Consider the following 14928-nt stretch of genomic DNA (forward strand, 5'->3'; position numbering starts at 1 on the left):
AAACCGGCGTGAAACAGCGCTAGCACTGTGTTTCGCCGAGTGAGTGAGTTTACCGGAGGCCCAATCCCCTACCCTATTCCCTTCCCTACCCTCCCCAATTCCCTTCCCATCCCTACCCTCCCCTATTACCCTATTCCCTCTTATAAGGCCGGCAACGCACCTGCAGCTCTTCTGATGCTGCGAGTGTCCATGGGCGACGGAAGTTGCTTTCCATCAGGTGACCCGTTTGCTCGTTTGCCCCCTTATTTCATAAAAAAAAATGGAACCCACAAACATTTTTTTGTTAAATTTTGAATGCAGTCTTGTTCTAAATCATCACTGCATATAAACATAACTGCATTCATAACTCAATACGTAATTTTTTGTGGGTTAGTATACAAATGTTTAACAGCGTCCATTTAGGGTGTATATGGCCAGAATGTAGTCAGAATACTTAATTTCAGAAACATTCATCAGAGTTAAAAGTTCTTTAATCCAGAAATGTAGGTATAGTCAGAAACCTTTATAAGAAATATAAAAATTAAGAAATATAAAAGTTAGCGATCCCTCCAGTAACCTAGGTATCTTTTTACTTCTTAATACGCACAGTATTAGACACCTTCATACATAGAGTATATAATCTTCAGGAAATAAACGCTAACTTTGCGAACTTTTAAGACAATTTAGGTACCACATTTTTAAGGGAATGTCCAATTACTTATATCCTGCTTTACAGTTATTTGACCCACCAGCTGTTATGAATTTGGATGTAATAAAAATATTGTCACAGGTTGCACGGCGGCGATAACTTGCAAATAAAACGTTACTTCGTGTCGTTTTGGAACGGCGTCGACCTGAGGTACAAACTGCTAAAGGGACCCAGAATACGAATCTCCATAGCCGGCATCATAATATCTCGAGTGAGTACTATCCCTTATCTAGTATCATAAATTTCATAACATTGAGACTTTTATTCCAAAAATATCTAAAATTCAACCTGTAGCGGTCACCTTTTAAAAGAAAATATCGAAAATATGACCTGTTATAATAGGTGCTATCTGATAAAAGCTTTTTGATATAAACTTTTTCTTTCCGATAAAAATGTCGTAACGTGTAATTTTTTTTTTATATTTTATTTTGAAGTAAAGAAATCTGTACTTATCGGACGAGGTTAGAATAAAGATAAAGAGTTAGAGAAAGCTATATAGCTTACTTTTTAAGTTTTAACCGTGGGTACATAATGTAAGTTTAGGTTTGGTTAGGTTATAATTACTAAGTATTAATAGGTGCTTCATCGTAAGATTCATAAAATTTCAAATCACTGGAGTTTTTATCATAAAGTTAATATACCTAGCGGAATAGAGCAACAATCTCGAGCTGTCAAACGAAACCGAAATTGGTTTTTATCTGTGTGAAAAATATGTGTACGTATACACTTACACAAGCATGATTGAACATGAATTCTATGAGATTAAATTGTCAACGTCCGGCACGTGTCGACTGGACGTCGAAAAAAGAGTGCTGCTGTCATTTATCACACGTCTCTTTTTACCACGCAGTGTTACTGATAGTGACATCTCTCTTGCTCAGGCCTTTGTTTCTCCATTCCGCTAGGTATATTAACTTTATGGTTTTATACACTAGTCACACCTGTGACAAATCACTTACTTATCATGTTTTTATCTCTTCCAAATCCCAATCAATGCAATAGTAAAGTTATGTTTAATAAAGTGATGTCTTGAACAAGTTTAACATCTACGCCACAAATAGCATTCTTCGTAATATAATAATGATATAACTACAATACCTACACAATATAAATTAGGTAGGTTTCTCTACTTTTCGATATACAGGGAACTAGAAATCAAATGAGTACGTACCTTAGTATTTAATACTATTTGCGATGCCCAATAGGTATCAAATCCCATAGGTACATTTTTAATTTCTAATTTACTTAAAACCTAAAAAAACTACATTCGTAGTAATGACAAAAAAATCAGTTAAGTCATAGGGTTCCAAAACAAGTTTATTTTACTACGTGTTTATTTTAAAATCGACCATCTCGTCTGTTTCGATGCAGTATTCTTCTAGAAAAGCCTTCTTTGTTTTTGGATACGCGTCCATGACCGCTTCCAACATGTCCGAAGAAATCCGTTTGCGTTTCCTAAAACAATATAGACATAAGTCATAACAAATAGAAGCAACAACATAAGTTAACATAATATTTCGATTTTCGATGTATTTAACCGACTTAAAAAAGGAGGTTATCAGTTCGACCCGTATGTATTTAATATTTCCAGAAATTATTTTTATTGTACCTAATACTTACTAGATATTGTTAATTGAATACTGCAAGTCTCATCAAAATCTGTTCAATCGTTTTTGAGATAGCGAATTTTTAGTGAAATTTTGAAGTCGGTTTAAGTTTTTAATAAACTTCGTTTCGCAAATTTCAAATCAAAAAGTACATAATTAGTTATTCCTACATCTTTTATAAAATAGCAGAACGAACAATAGCAAGTAGATATCAAAACTTAGAAGACATGATCACAAAACGAGAAAATCAAACAGACAATTATTTAGGGTAGCCAATCAAAGAGTTGCGCGCCGACAAGTTTCGTCATCAAAAATACGTGTCACAATATAAATGTATACCTACAGTAGACTCTACTGAGTAGCATCAACAAGGTACTATCAGAGAAATTATTTCATAAGCAGCTGGCGGACCTGAGACCTACGTAACTTGGTCGCGATATGTCAAACCTAGGAGCGACTAATGAATTGACCCGGCCAAATGACGTAGCTTAGGTCCGTCATCTGCCTACAAATCAACTACTTCAATAATTTAAGAAATAGATAATAATCAGAGCATAGGATAAATCCATACTAATATTATAAATGCGAAAGTGTGTCTGTCTGTCTGTCTGTCTGTCTGTTACCTCTTCACGCCCAAACCGCTCAACCGATTTTGCTGAAATTTGGCATGGAGATACCTTGAGTCCCGGGAAAGGACATAGGATACTTTTTGTCCCGAAAAAAATGTACGGTTCCCGCGCGATAAACAAGTTTTGGCGCAAAGGAGTTGCGGGCGTCATCTAGTTTTGTATATTTTGTACCTGCGCGACTTTCTTACAAGTTACAACACTGATTTGCTATTTTAAGTTACTTAAATCAAGTCTACGCAGGCGGCAGGATACTATAACTACCGAATATGAAGATTGTCTACTGTATATATTTTCTATTATAGTAGTGTAGTGTACATCCATAAAATTATTAAATTACACTTTAGAATTAGATTATATTTCGAAATACTAACCTAATCTAACTAATAGATTTTTATATGATGTTCTTAAGTAGGTAGGTATATATACTTACATTATAAAATCTAATTAGGATGTTAGAAATAATTTACTATAGGAGATATATTAATTCTTCGCTATAACTCTATTTCTAGACATTAAAACTCATACCTATATTCCTTCAAGTATTTCTCATGCAAGCCTAAAACAATCTTCTTCTCGTCAGCGCTTATGACCTCAGTGGATCCTCTTAATGTTACTAACTTTGTCTCTAATTTATGTATATTACATTTTATATCTTCAATTTGTAGCTTCGTAGAATCATTCGTAGGTGCGGATGTGAGAACTTTAAGATTGGTCTCGGCGGTTTTTAAATCGTTTTTCCGCGCTAATATGTTTTCGTTGAGAGTCTTTATTTGATGATCATAATCTGAACAAGGTAATAAATAACTTAAAGACTTAATTAAACCAATTACTTACATCTAAAATCTGTAACTCATAGGTTATAAGAAGCTTTTTTATTTAACCCAAGGTTTTATAGAGGAGAGAGCTCGCGGATATATATATATAATTGGAATCTCGGGATCGGCTCCAACGATTTTCATGAAATATATAGGGGGTTTCGGGGGCGATCTAGCTAGGAATCATTTTCAGAAAATGTCTTTTTATTCGTGTTTTATCGATAATCGATAAACTGAAAAATATGACTCTTCCTGACATCTATTGGCGAATAATAATACTATTTTGTTAGCAACTAATTGTTTTAACGACCAGCAGATGGCGTTATTAAGTAACACGAAGTCAATGAGTGTTTGCTATACCGAGCAAAGCTCGGTCATCCAGGTACTATAACGTTAATCAAATAAAAATTTAGGTTCTTACCAATAATTGTATCATCAGATTCTTCAACGGCTTCCGTTTGTAATGCAGCATAGACTTTCTGTTTACCATATAACTTACAGCGTATTTTGCCAGATTCCGAAAGAGAATCAAGAGCTTTTTGAACGGCAGTTTTACCGAATGCACCTCTCAAATTCACTGTTACGTCAGCACACGAATATGGTCTGTTTGTATCAACTAAATACTTAAATACTGCTTCTCCAGCCATTATAATAACTTTTTTCACAAAAACTAAAAAAAATCGCACACGCAGCAATTTAGCGCCAAACACAAATTCTATTTTCAAATATTTTTTTTTAATTAAAATGATAATGTCACGCAAAATTATCATTCAGCCACATTCAGCATTTTTAATTTGTATTATTTTTAATGCTTATTCATGCAAATAATTTTCGGATCAGTAGGTATGTATTAGATATTATGTAATACTCCGCCTGCATACTACCTAAATATTATCCCATGAATCACGATAAAAGACTGTGTTCGGATAAATGACTGTCTGTAGGAAACACAAATTAGGTATATATTTTACTCATTTTACTTCATAATGTTAGCGTAAATTTGATGCCCAGAAAAACATGATATTATCTATATTAATGATAAGATTGACTGTTTTAGTACAATAAAATACAACAGCTTGGTATAATAAAAATTTAAGCGCCTTGAGAGCATACTAAGTACTTTGCGTAGGTACAACGGGTTGTCTGAACATAATACCTCTCGGCCTTACCTACTTATGCAGTAGGTATACCGTATGCGATAATCCAGGTATCATAAAAAACGAATTTTATACAAAGCTTACCTATATATACGTCTTGACTCTTGACATAGCTGATATTATTATGTTAAACATCTATTTGCCTATCTATAGAATAAATTTGTATAAATTAGGAACACCTGCGCCTATGACCAATAAATATAACCATATACTTACTGATTAGATTCGCATCGCATTTAAAATCGTCTTTTGTCTTGCGAAAACCCATTAAATAGACCTGACTAAACTACACTAATCTTCCTAATATTGTGTTATAGGTACCTATAATAATTATAATGTATGACCATCATTAATTATTAATTTATTATGTAAGTACTTACATATAATTTAACCTATTTGCCATAACAACATGTGTAAAATTAATATTCTAAAAGTTTTCTTTTTCCAATGTTAGGTATTAAAACTAGGTGTTGCGTATTAGTATTCCTCATAAAAACACAGAAGTCAAAAGTACCATCGAGAAAGTTGATTCCTATGCAATTGACAGACCAACGTTATTTGGTCGATATGTCAATTCAATGTTAATTGTGATCTGTCAGCTGGGTTTGACGTAACGCGACCAAACTACTTAGGTCCCCGATTTGCATAGGAATCAACTTATCTGATAGTACTACTATCACAGCAAACTCTATAGTTTTTTGCCCTACACTATTACCTAATGTATTAGATTTAGATATTACTTTGTTTTGTTACATAGTTTATAAGTAGGTAATAGGACTAATAGGTAGGTACCTAAAGTAGGTGTGTACTGTGTAATCAACTAATTATAAATGCGCTGACATTTCATGTAGAGTCAGCATCAATATTTCGAGCAAGTTGGCATTTCAAATAGATGGGGCAAAGATAAGATTTACTCTCTTCCTATTTAAGGGCAAGGCCCTTGTCGGTGGAGCTGCCGCCATTTTTATTGTCTGCGCCTGTGCTGCGCCAGCACTTTCAGTTCTCTTATAATATTATAATTTATTAGGCTGGGGAAAAAGTCTTTTCGCATTATAGTACCTATGATGTACCTATGTATGAACTTGTCATAAAATCTCATTGGCTATACCAATTGTATCTGGCTGATTTTAGTATCATTAAAAAGTTTTAATTTTACAGAAAACCATTCCAAATTCAAATTAGGTAAATGTGAGATTTTCATTTGTTTTTCTTATTGTTAAAATTAGTGATTCTAATGAAGAAATTTGATACATTTTAAAATTTTATAAGTAAGTACCTACAAAGAATGTAAAAATGCAACACAAGCCGCGAAAAAAATGTGTGATGTTTATGGACCTAATGCAGCATCTGTGAGAGTAGCGCAAAGGCCTATGGGGGATTTTGTATGGACCCCGTTCCCACCCTTCAACAGTCATGGGATGCGTCTCGATTTGTTCACTGGGACCCAGAAAAGACTTAAGTACCTGTCAGTTTCAAAATCAATTGGGTTTATTAAAAAAATAAACTTTTCTCCAAAAAAAAAAGGTGTTTATTTTTGAACAAAAACTCACTTTTTTCTATAAACAAAAACATATCAGGGTTCCGTAGTCAACAAGGAACAATTATAGTTTCGGTCTGTCCGTCCGTCTGTGTGTCTGTCTGTCCGCGGTTTTTTTTTATTGTATGCATATTATCTTAATGATAGCGACAAAATGGCATATAAAATCGTTATATGCCATCCGCGTCCATCCTATCGTGTGGGGTGTGGTTGGGTACGTTTTTAAAAAAATATTATTCAGAGTATTCAAAGATCATTTTCCGATTTAGGGATCCACTTGTGAAATATGAAGTTTTAATGTGGAAAAAATCGTTAGAGTCCAGTGTCCCCCCTTCCACTAGCTCAAATTGCTTTAGCTCAGGTTTCAGGCTCAGGTTTAGCTGTTTAGCTCAGGTTGCTTCTAGAAATGTGAAAAAATTCGTAGTAGATATTATGCTGACTTTAAAGGAATACTATCACGGCAAAAAAAACTTCATAAATAAGTAATTGAGTAATAGTCGATCAACTAAGAAAATGTATTCGAAGAAGTATAAAGAATCTTTTCGTTCAAATTATTTTAAACGTAACTGAGATGGTATTGTTGGTAGTGAAAAACACGTTACAAATGTACATTCATTAACGATACAAAAGTTATCAAAAACAAGCGGTACTAAAATCCCCTTTATTGCGCGTGACCCGATACGCACTGTGCTGGTTTTTAATTTCATGTACAAACAAATGACGATTTAATTGAAGACAATAATATTAATATGATCTCCATATTTCAACTCTATTTATTTGCACATTAAGGAAATGCATATTATGTAAAAGAGAAAAAATAAAATAAAAACAATACATTATTATAAAACCTAAGGCCGCGTCACCATCAAACACGGCGCAGCATCGTCACCGTACCACGATACGACGCCGCCACCGTGACACGTGACGCGTGTTCCGACTTCCGGTGCCACGAACAGTGCGCCGCCCCGTGGCCCATTTAGTTTGATTGAAATCTGACAATATTTCCACTACGCGACTTTGTTTGATAGGTATTTCACATGCTTCGTTTAAGTTTGGAACGACATTTTTCGGAAGTTTCACCCTGAAGAGGGGCGCGCGGTGCATCGTTCGCGTAACCGGGACACTGTGCGGCGTCGCACCGTGTCAAGGTGGCGGCGTCGTGTCATGGCACGATGACGACGCCGCGCCAAGTTTGATGGAATTGCACTGTAACCCCACGTATTTGACAGATGTCGCCATAGTAAAAAAATCTCTATTCTAGTAGATCTTTCGAATGACACCTGTTTCTGCTCTGTTGGTTGGTGGGGACGTTTTTTCTCATAGGTTTAAGCGTTTTCAATCCGGAAATTTTGATATCAAAGATGCACGTCGCCCTGTTACGGACAAAACTGATGGCATTTTTGAAAAAGTGGAGCTAGATCGGCATAAGTATTAGTAGTTACGATGTAGCTGAAAACGTTTTGGCGCATTTGAAAAAAGCTGGGTACACATAAAAGCTCGATATTTGGGTGCCTCGTGAGCTTACAGACAGAAACCTAATGAACCGTGTTGAATACACGGTGCATTTGTGATTCCTTATTACGACGTAATGAAATCGAACCATTTTTGAAGAAGCTGATAACTGGTGATGAAAAGTGGATCACGTACGACAAGAACGTGCGAAAAAGATCGTGGTCGAAGGCCGGTCAGGCTTCAGACTGTGGCGAAACCCGGGTTAACTCGCAACAAGGTGATGCTGTGTGTGTGGTGGGATTGAAAGGGCATTATTCATTATAAGCTGTTACCGCCAAGCAGGACCATCGATTCTGAACTGTACTGCGAACAACTGATGTGATTAAAGCAAGAACTTTAGAGAAAGCGGCTGGAATTAATCAACAGAAGGGGTGTGGTTTTACACCATGATAACGATAGACCTCACACATCTTTAGCCACTCAGCAAAGATTACGAGTTTGGCTGGGAGGTGTAAATGCATCCGCCGTATAGTCCTGACCTTGACCTTCAGATTTCCACCTTTTTTGGTTGACATCACAAGAGGACTGCTAAAACCACTTTTCGCAGTTTTTTTCATCAGAAGCCCCAAAATTTTTATAGCAATGGGATCATGTCCCACCAACAAAAAACTTATCGAACAAAATGGCACCTATATACCTACTCTAGTAAATAAACTTTATAAAAAACCTTTTGATTTTTTATATAAAATGCAAAAAAAAAATCCTAACCTAATATTTTAAATATGATATGACATAAGCAAAGATGAGGATAATAGTCCGGGTTCCGTAGAACAATTTTTTTTATTACTATCAAGCAAATTTTTTGTGAGTAGCTTCATTTTGATGAGACGAACAATAATTTTATTTGCGAAAAGTCTTGAAAGTCGTAGCTAACAGAGAAAGAAAAGATAAAAAAAAATGTTCTACGGAACCCGAACTATAAGTTTTTAATATTGATTAGCAGATGAGATGGCATCAATCGGTTAGGATGAGACGCGTTCGAACAAGTTTTGGTACACGTGATTCATTTGATGAACTAATTTATCGGCCAACAATAATTAGCGGTCCCGATCTAATTCCGCAGAAACTGTTAATTGTTTTTCGCGAATCATTATGAGATTACTGTTAGAACGAGTTTTCTATTAAAGATCTAAATGTCAGTGGCCAGATTGCTTTCGATAGAAAAAAACGTCATTGACGTTGATCGACATTATACCTATTGGTAGAGACTAGAGACTATAACTCAGTGGCGTAACTTGGGCGTAACGCCTCCGTGGTCTAGTGGTATAGAGCGCGGCTCTTGACTCGGAGGTCGTGGGTTCGATTCCCGCGTTGGAAACATGTTATTTCCAAGTTTGGTTAGGACAATGCAGGCTGATCACCTGATTGTCTGACAAGTAAGATGATCCATGCGTCGGATGGGCATGTAAAAAGTCGGTCCTGCGCCTGATCTCTCACCGGTTGTGTCGGTCTTCCGTCCCACTGGGTTATTAGAGTCAAGAAATAGAGAGTGCTCTTGTGCGCACACTTATTTTTTTAATATTTTTTTTTGGGCGTAACTTCGAGAAGAATCCTATGCAATAAGCCTAGAATACTCAACACAAGACAATAATCATATTGTAAAAAAGGTGTTGCGACTGGCATTAAATTGTGATAGGTAAAGATAAAAAACCTAAATGTAGAGCGCCTCATTTCCTAAAACAGACAGACAGACAGACACGTCAAACTTATAACACCCCTCTTTTTTGTCGGGGGTTAAAAAAGGAAATTTATGAGATTGACATCCCTCATCCCAATTAACCAAAGATGATATAAACTACGTAACAAAATTAACGGGTTGATTTAAATTTGCTAAATAGTAAAAGTTTTCCGCACTCGATTATTAAATACTTACCAAATACTAACCAGCTGTACCTACTTAATCTAAATTGCAATGAACCAACGAAATCTTTGAGAATAGGTACTTACTACCTAGAATAGTTTTGATAGTAAATTATTTGATTTATTGATAGGTACACTACACGATATTGTAAGATGAGAAATTCCTCTTGATTTTTTTAAATTGTGTAACGTTCTTCGTGACTTGTTTATTGCGAGATGATAACAGATCATCTTTACAAGTAATCCGCTATTCATATTTGGTTTCGCAGTCAATTAATAATAATAATCTTAGTAAACGCTTGTTAAGGAAAATATTCATCAAAAGTTTTGCGACACCATAAATGTGTTTAAGATTGTAGATAATAATTTAAAGGTGTGTATGTAAATAAAATAAAAATACTAATAAAAATATCCACACTGTGTAAAACGCGCTAAAACTATAATGTTTCCTTGCCTGTCAAGTCAATTTCCTAGCGTAACAGACAAGAACAGACCATCAAATAAGTATAATTTTTGTATGTGTTAATATTTTTGTTGTTAGTATAAGTGTTTAGTTTTAGTAATGGGCAAGTTAAGTCAAGACGTCCCTAAAGCTGAAGCACGGAATATATAACACTTATATTCCGTGAGCTGAAGTCTCGAAACCAGCGAGCAGCGGGGCGGAAGCGGCCGCGACGCTAGGTTTTCGGGGCCTGTCCAATAGTCACGCGCCGCGCCGCCCCCGCGCCGCCCTCGCGCCGCTCTCGCCCCACTGCCTGCTGGTTTCGAGACTTCTGCCTGAGTCTGCCTCCTGAATTTGGTCATTTTATTATATTTTAATCTCCTTTCCCTTTTTATTTCTCATTTCGTTTACTAAGATTTAAAGTATTAACGCCCAGGGACTTATTTTCAGCATTTCGACTTTTTAGTCTCCATAGAGAAAACCAGTGGACTTTTTTCTTCTCTTGCATCTATACAAACATTTTCACACTGTAAAGTTAAATTGCAGATAGAACACAACTCACAAGTGTGATCAGTGATCACTGATCACTGAGAAAAAACGCAAATACAAAATGACAAAAACCTGTCACATTGATGATTCAACAGTATGCAAAACTTGTTTTTATACCAGTTTTGGAATTAAAATCTTCCACGTTATTTATTTAACATGAGCGTTTGTTCGAGATTAAATTTTTTGTGCTGTCAATTAGGAACAGCTATTAAAAATGACGACAAATCTTAAGTCACTTTTTGTACACCACCATCACACAAACAATAAGCTTACCGTACAGATATTTATAATTGGACCCATTGTAAAATGCTCAATAATGTAAATTGGTTTATCGCCTATCGAGTATTTTGTCGGTATTCGTTTCTCGTTAAATATTAATAGAGATTGTTGATTAACTATTTATCAACTATCAAGTGTACGTATTATAGCACTAGCTGTTGCCCGCGACTTCGTCCGCGTGGACTTCAGTTTATAGCGCGCGGTGTCAATAAAATTGGTGTCAAAAGCTTTTTAAAACCCTGGTACCCCTTAAATCAAAATACCCAAAACAGCCGTGTAGTGTGCACTTAATATGATTTTTTTTAATTAAACTTTTTTATACCTTTTAAAGCTTATTTAGCGGTACACAACTTAGCTGCATAATGCATTACACAACTTTAGCTTTGCCCAATACCCATAGGCCATAAACTATTTAGTATTTATTATTGGTAGACTGTTGTTTCTGATTTCTATGTTGGTACGTGAGTTATTTAATAACATGTATTTAACAATCGAAAGAATCGAAATATTAACTCAACATGGTACCACGTCTTATAGAAATACATATGAGCAAGCGATAGCGCGATCTAGGCGACTCTTGGCGCCATCTGTTCCAGTTTTTGGAACTAACTTAATTTGAACAAATTTACGCATAAACACCCCCTTACAACCCCTTTTTCCAGTAAGAAGTAGCCTATGCCCTTTCTCAGGCTTTAGACTATCTGTGTACAAAATTTCATTACAATCGGTTCAGTAGTTTTGGCGCTCTTGTTTTTGAATTTGATATCTAATCTAAGTTGGTAGGTGATTTCTTAGTTAATAACGTGTATAACAATCGAAAGAATCGAAAACATGGCTTAACATGGTACCACTTCTTATAGAAATACGCATGAGCAAGCAATAGCGCGATCTAGGGGACTCTTGGTGCCATCTATTTTGAGTTTTTGGAACTAACTTAATTTGACCAAATTTACGCATTTTCACCCCCTTACCCTTTTCCAGTTAAAAAGTAGCCTATGTCCTTTCTCAGGCTTTAGACTACAATCGGTTCAGTAGTTTTGGCGTGAAAGCGAGACAGACAGACAGACAGAGATACTTTCGCATTTATCATATTAATAGTATAGAACGTGTATAACAATCGAAAAAATCGAAAAATTTGTCTTAACATGGTACCACCTCTTATAGAAATACGCATGAGCAAGCAATAGCGCGATCTAGGGGACTCTTGGCGCCATCTATTTTGAGTTTTTGGAACTAACTTAATTTGACCAAATTTACGCATTTTCACCCCCTTACAACCCCCTTTTCCAGTTAAAAAGTAGCCTATGTCCTTTCTCAGGCTTTAGACTATCTGTGTACAAAATTTCATTACAATCGGTTCAGTAGTTTTGGCGTGAAAGCGAGACAGACAGACAGACAGACAGACAGACAGACAGAGATACTTTCGCATTTATAATATTAGTATGGATTAGTATGGATAGTATGGATTAGAAATGCAGTAGGAGTTCTACATAAGATAAGATAGATTGATTATTATTATACCAAGTGATTATATTATTAAACATAATATTCTAACGTATTAAAAACTATAAACAAAAACATACTAACTAATAAGTATGATTAGTTCTATGTTACAATAAAGTTAAAATTAAAACGCCATCTGTTGAATCGTATTAGAACTAAAATGTTCATTCCATCGATATATTTCTGGATTTTTTATAATATTATACATAAAATATGTTTAAGATTTTTGAAATTTTATTTTAATACACATCCAAGACCCAGGAACATTGAAAACTTTTTGTTCCGCCTGCGGGACTCGAACCCAGGACCCCCGGGATGAGCGCTGGCCACGCGCAATGCGAATTCATTTTCATCAATATTTTCATGGAAATAAGATATTTTCCCACATCAAAATGTAGCCTATGTCCTTTCTCAGACTCTAGAATAACTGTATACAAAATTTCATTGCAATCGGTTCAGTAGTTTTGGCGTGAAAGCAAGACAGACAGACAGACAGACAGACAGACAGAGATACTTTCGCATTTATAATATTAGTATGGATAGTATGGATTAGAAATGCAGTAGGAGTTCTACATAAGATAAGATAGATTGATTATTATTATACCAAGTGATTATATTATTAAACATAATATTCTAACGTATTAAAAACTATAAACAAAAACATACTAACTAATAAGTATGATTAGTTCTATCCATACTAATATTATAAATGCGAAAGTATCTCTGTCTGTCTGTCTGTCTGTCTGTCTGTCTTGCTTTCACGCCAAAACTACTGAACCGATTGCAATGAAATTTTGTATACAGTTATTCTAGAGTCTGAGAAAGGACATAGGCTACATTTTGATGTGGGAAAATATCTTATTTCCATGAAAATATCGATGAAAATGAATTCGCATTGCGCGTGGCCAGCGCTCATCCCGGGGGTCCTGGGTTCGAGTCCCGCAGGCGGAACAAAAAGTTTTCAATGTTCCTGGGTCTTGGATGTGTATTAAAATAAAATTTCAAAAATCTTAAACATATTTTATGTATACTCGTAATATTATAAAAAATCCAGAAATATATCGATGGAATGAACATTTTAGTTCTAATACGATTCAACAGATGGCGTTTTATTTTTTACTTTATTGTAACATAGAACTAATCATACTTATTAGTTAGTATGTTTTTGTTTATAGTTTTTAATACGTTAGAATATTATGTTTAATAATATTATCACTTGGTATAATAATAATCAATCTATCTTATCTTATGTAGAACTCCTACTGCATTTCTAATCCATACTATCCATACTAATATTATAAATGCGAAAGTATCTCTGTCTGTCTGTCTGTCTGTCTGTCTTGCTTTCACGCCAAAACTACTGAACCGATTGCAATGAAATTTTGTATACAGTTATTCTAGAGTCTGAGAAAGGACATAGGCTACATTTTGATGTGGGAAAATATCTTATTTCCATGAAAATATCGATGAAAATGAATTCGCATTGCGCGTGGCCAGCGCTCATCCCGGGGGTCCTGGGTTCGAGTCCCGCAGGCGGAACAAAAAGTTTTCAATGTTCCTGGGTCTTGGATGTGTATTAAAATAAAATTTCAAAAATCTTAAACATATTTTATGTATAATATTATAAAAAATCCAGAAATATATCGATGGAATGAACATTTTAGTTCTAATACGATTCAACAGATGGCGTTTTATTTTTTACTTTATTGTAACATAGAACTAATCATACTTATTAGTTAGTATGTTTTTGTTTATAGTTTTTAATACGTTAGAATATTATGTTTAATAATATAATCACTTGGTATAATAATAATCAATCTATCTTATCTTATGTAGAACTCCTACTGCATTTCTAATCCATACTATCCATACTAATATTATAAATGCGAAAGTATCTCTGTCTGTCTGTCTGTCTGTCTGTCTCGCTTTCACGCCAAAACTACTGAACCGATTGTAATGAAATTTTGTACACAGATAGTCTAAAGCCTGAGAAAGGACATAGGCTACTTTTTAACTGGAAAAGGGGGTTGTAAAGGGGTGAAAATGCGTAAATTTGGTCAAATTAAGTTAGTTCCAAAAACTCAAAATAGATGGCGCCAAGAGTCCCCTAGATCGCGCTATTGCTTGCTCATGCGTATTTCTATAAGAGGTGGTACCATGTTAAGACAAATTTTTCGATTCTTTCGATTGTTATACACGTTCTATACTATTAATATTATAAATGCGAAAGTATCTCTGTCTGTCTGTCTGTCTCGCTTTCACGCCAAAACTACTGAACCGATTGTAGTCTAAAGCCTGAGAAAGGACATAGGCTACTTTTTAACTGGAAAAGGGTAAGGGGGTGAAAATG

The 14928-nt window shown here is 35.2% G+C and overlaps 2 protein-coding genes across 9 annotated transcripts in view; one reads left to right on the top strand and one right to left on the bottom strand.

Moving 5' to 3' along the window:
• LOC121734375 (A disintegrin and metalloproteinase with thrombospondin motifs 1) overlaps positions 1-14928 on the top strand; it is a 129249-nt gene that overhangs the window by 102806 nt on the left and 11515 nt on the right. For all 8 annotated transcript variants that reach the window (XM_042124988.1, XM_042124952.1, XM_042124980.1 and 5 more), the window contains one exon: positions 770-899. In XM_042124988.1, coding sequence (XP_041980922.1) covers positions 770-899 — 130 coding nt within the window. The remainder of the gene's footprint in view (positions 1-769; positions 900-14928) is intronic.
• On the bottom strand, positions 1991-4423 carry LOC121734467 (homologous-pairing protein 2 homolog). The gene is made up of 3 exons (XM_042125080.1): positions 4166-4423; positions 3450-3710; positions 1991-2143 (listed from the first exon to the last, which is right to left on the bottom strand). Exons 1-3 carry the CDS (start codon positions 4384-4386, stop codon positions 2014-2016), a joined length of 612 nt encoding a protein of 203 aa, XP_041981014.1. The 5' UTR covers positions 4387-4423; the 3' UTR covers positions 1991-2013.

Source organism: Aricia agestis, chromosome 1 (genome assembly GCF_905147365.1).
Source record: "Aricia agestis chromosome 1, ilAriAges1.1, whole genome shotgun sequence".
NCBI classification, from domain to species: Eukaryota; Metazoa; Arthropoda; class Insecta; order Lepidoptera; family Lycaenidae; genus Aricia; species Aricia agestis.

Bases quoted from the DNA above. Each gene is read 5' to 3' on its own strand.
- LOC121734467 (XM_042125080.1), bottom strand. From the start codon at position 4,386: ATGGCTGGAGAAGCAGTATTTAAGTATTTAGTTGATACAAACAGACCA. The intron at 3,711-4,165 runs TATTGGTAAGAA...ATTACCTTGTTC, and splicing joins GAAGAATCTGATGATACAAT to AGATTATGATCATCAAATAA. The intron at 2,144-3,449 runs GTATGAGTTTTA...ATATTGTTTTAG, and splicing joins AAATACTTGAAGGAATATAG to GAAACGCAAACGGATTTCTT.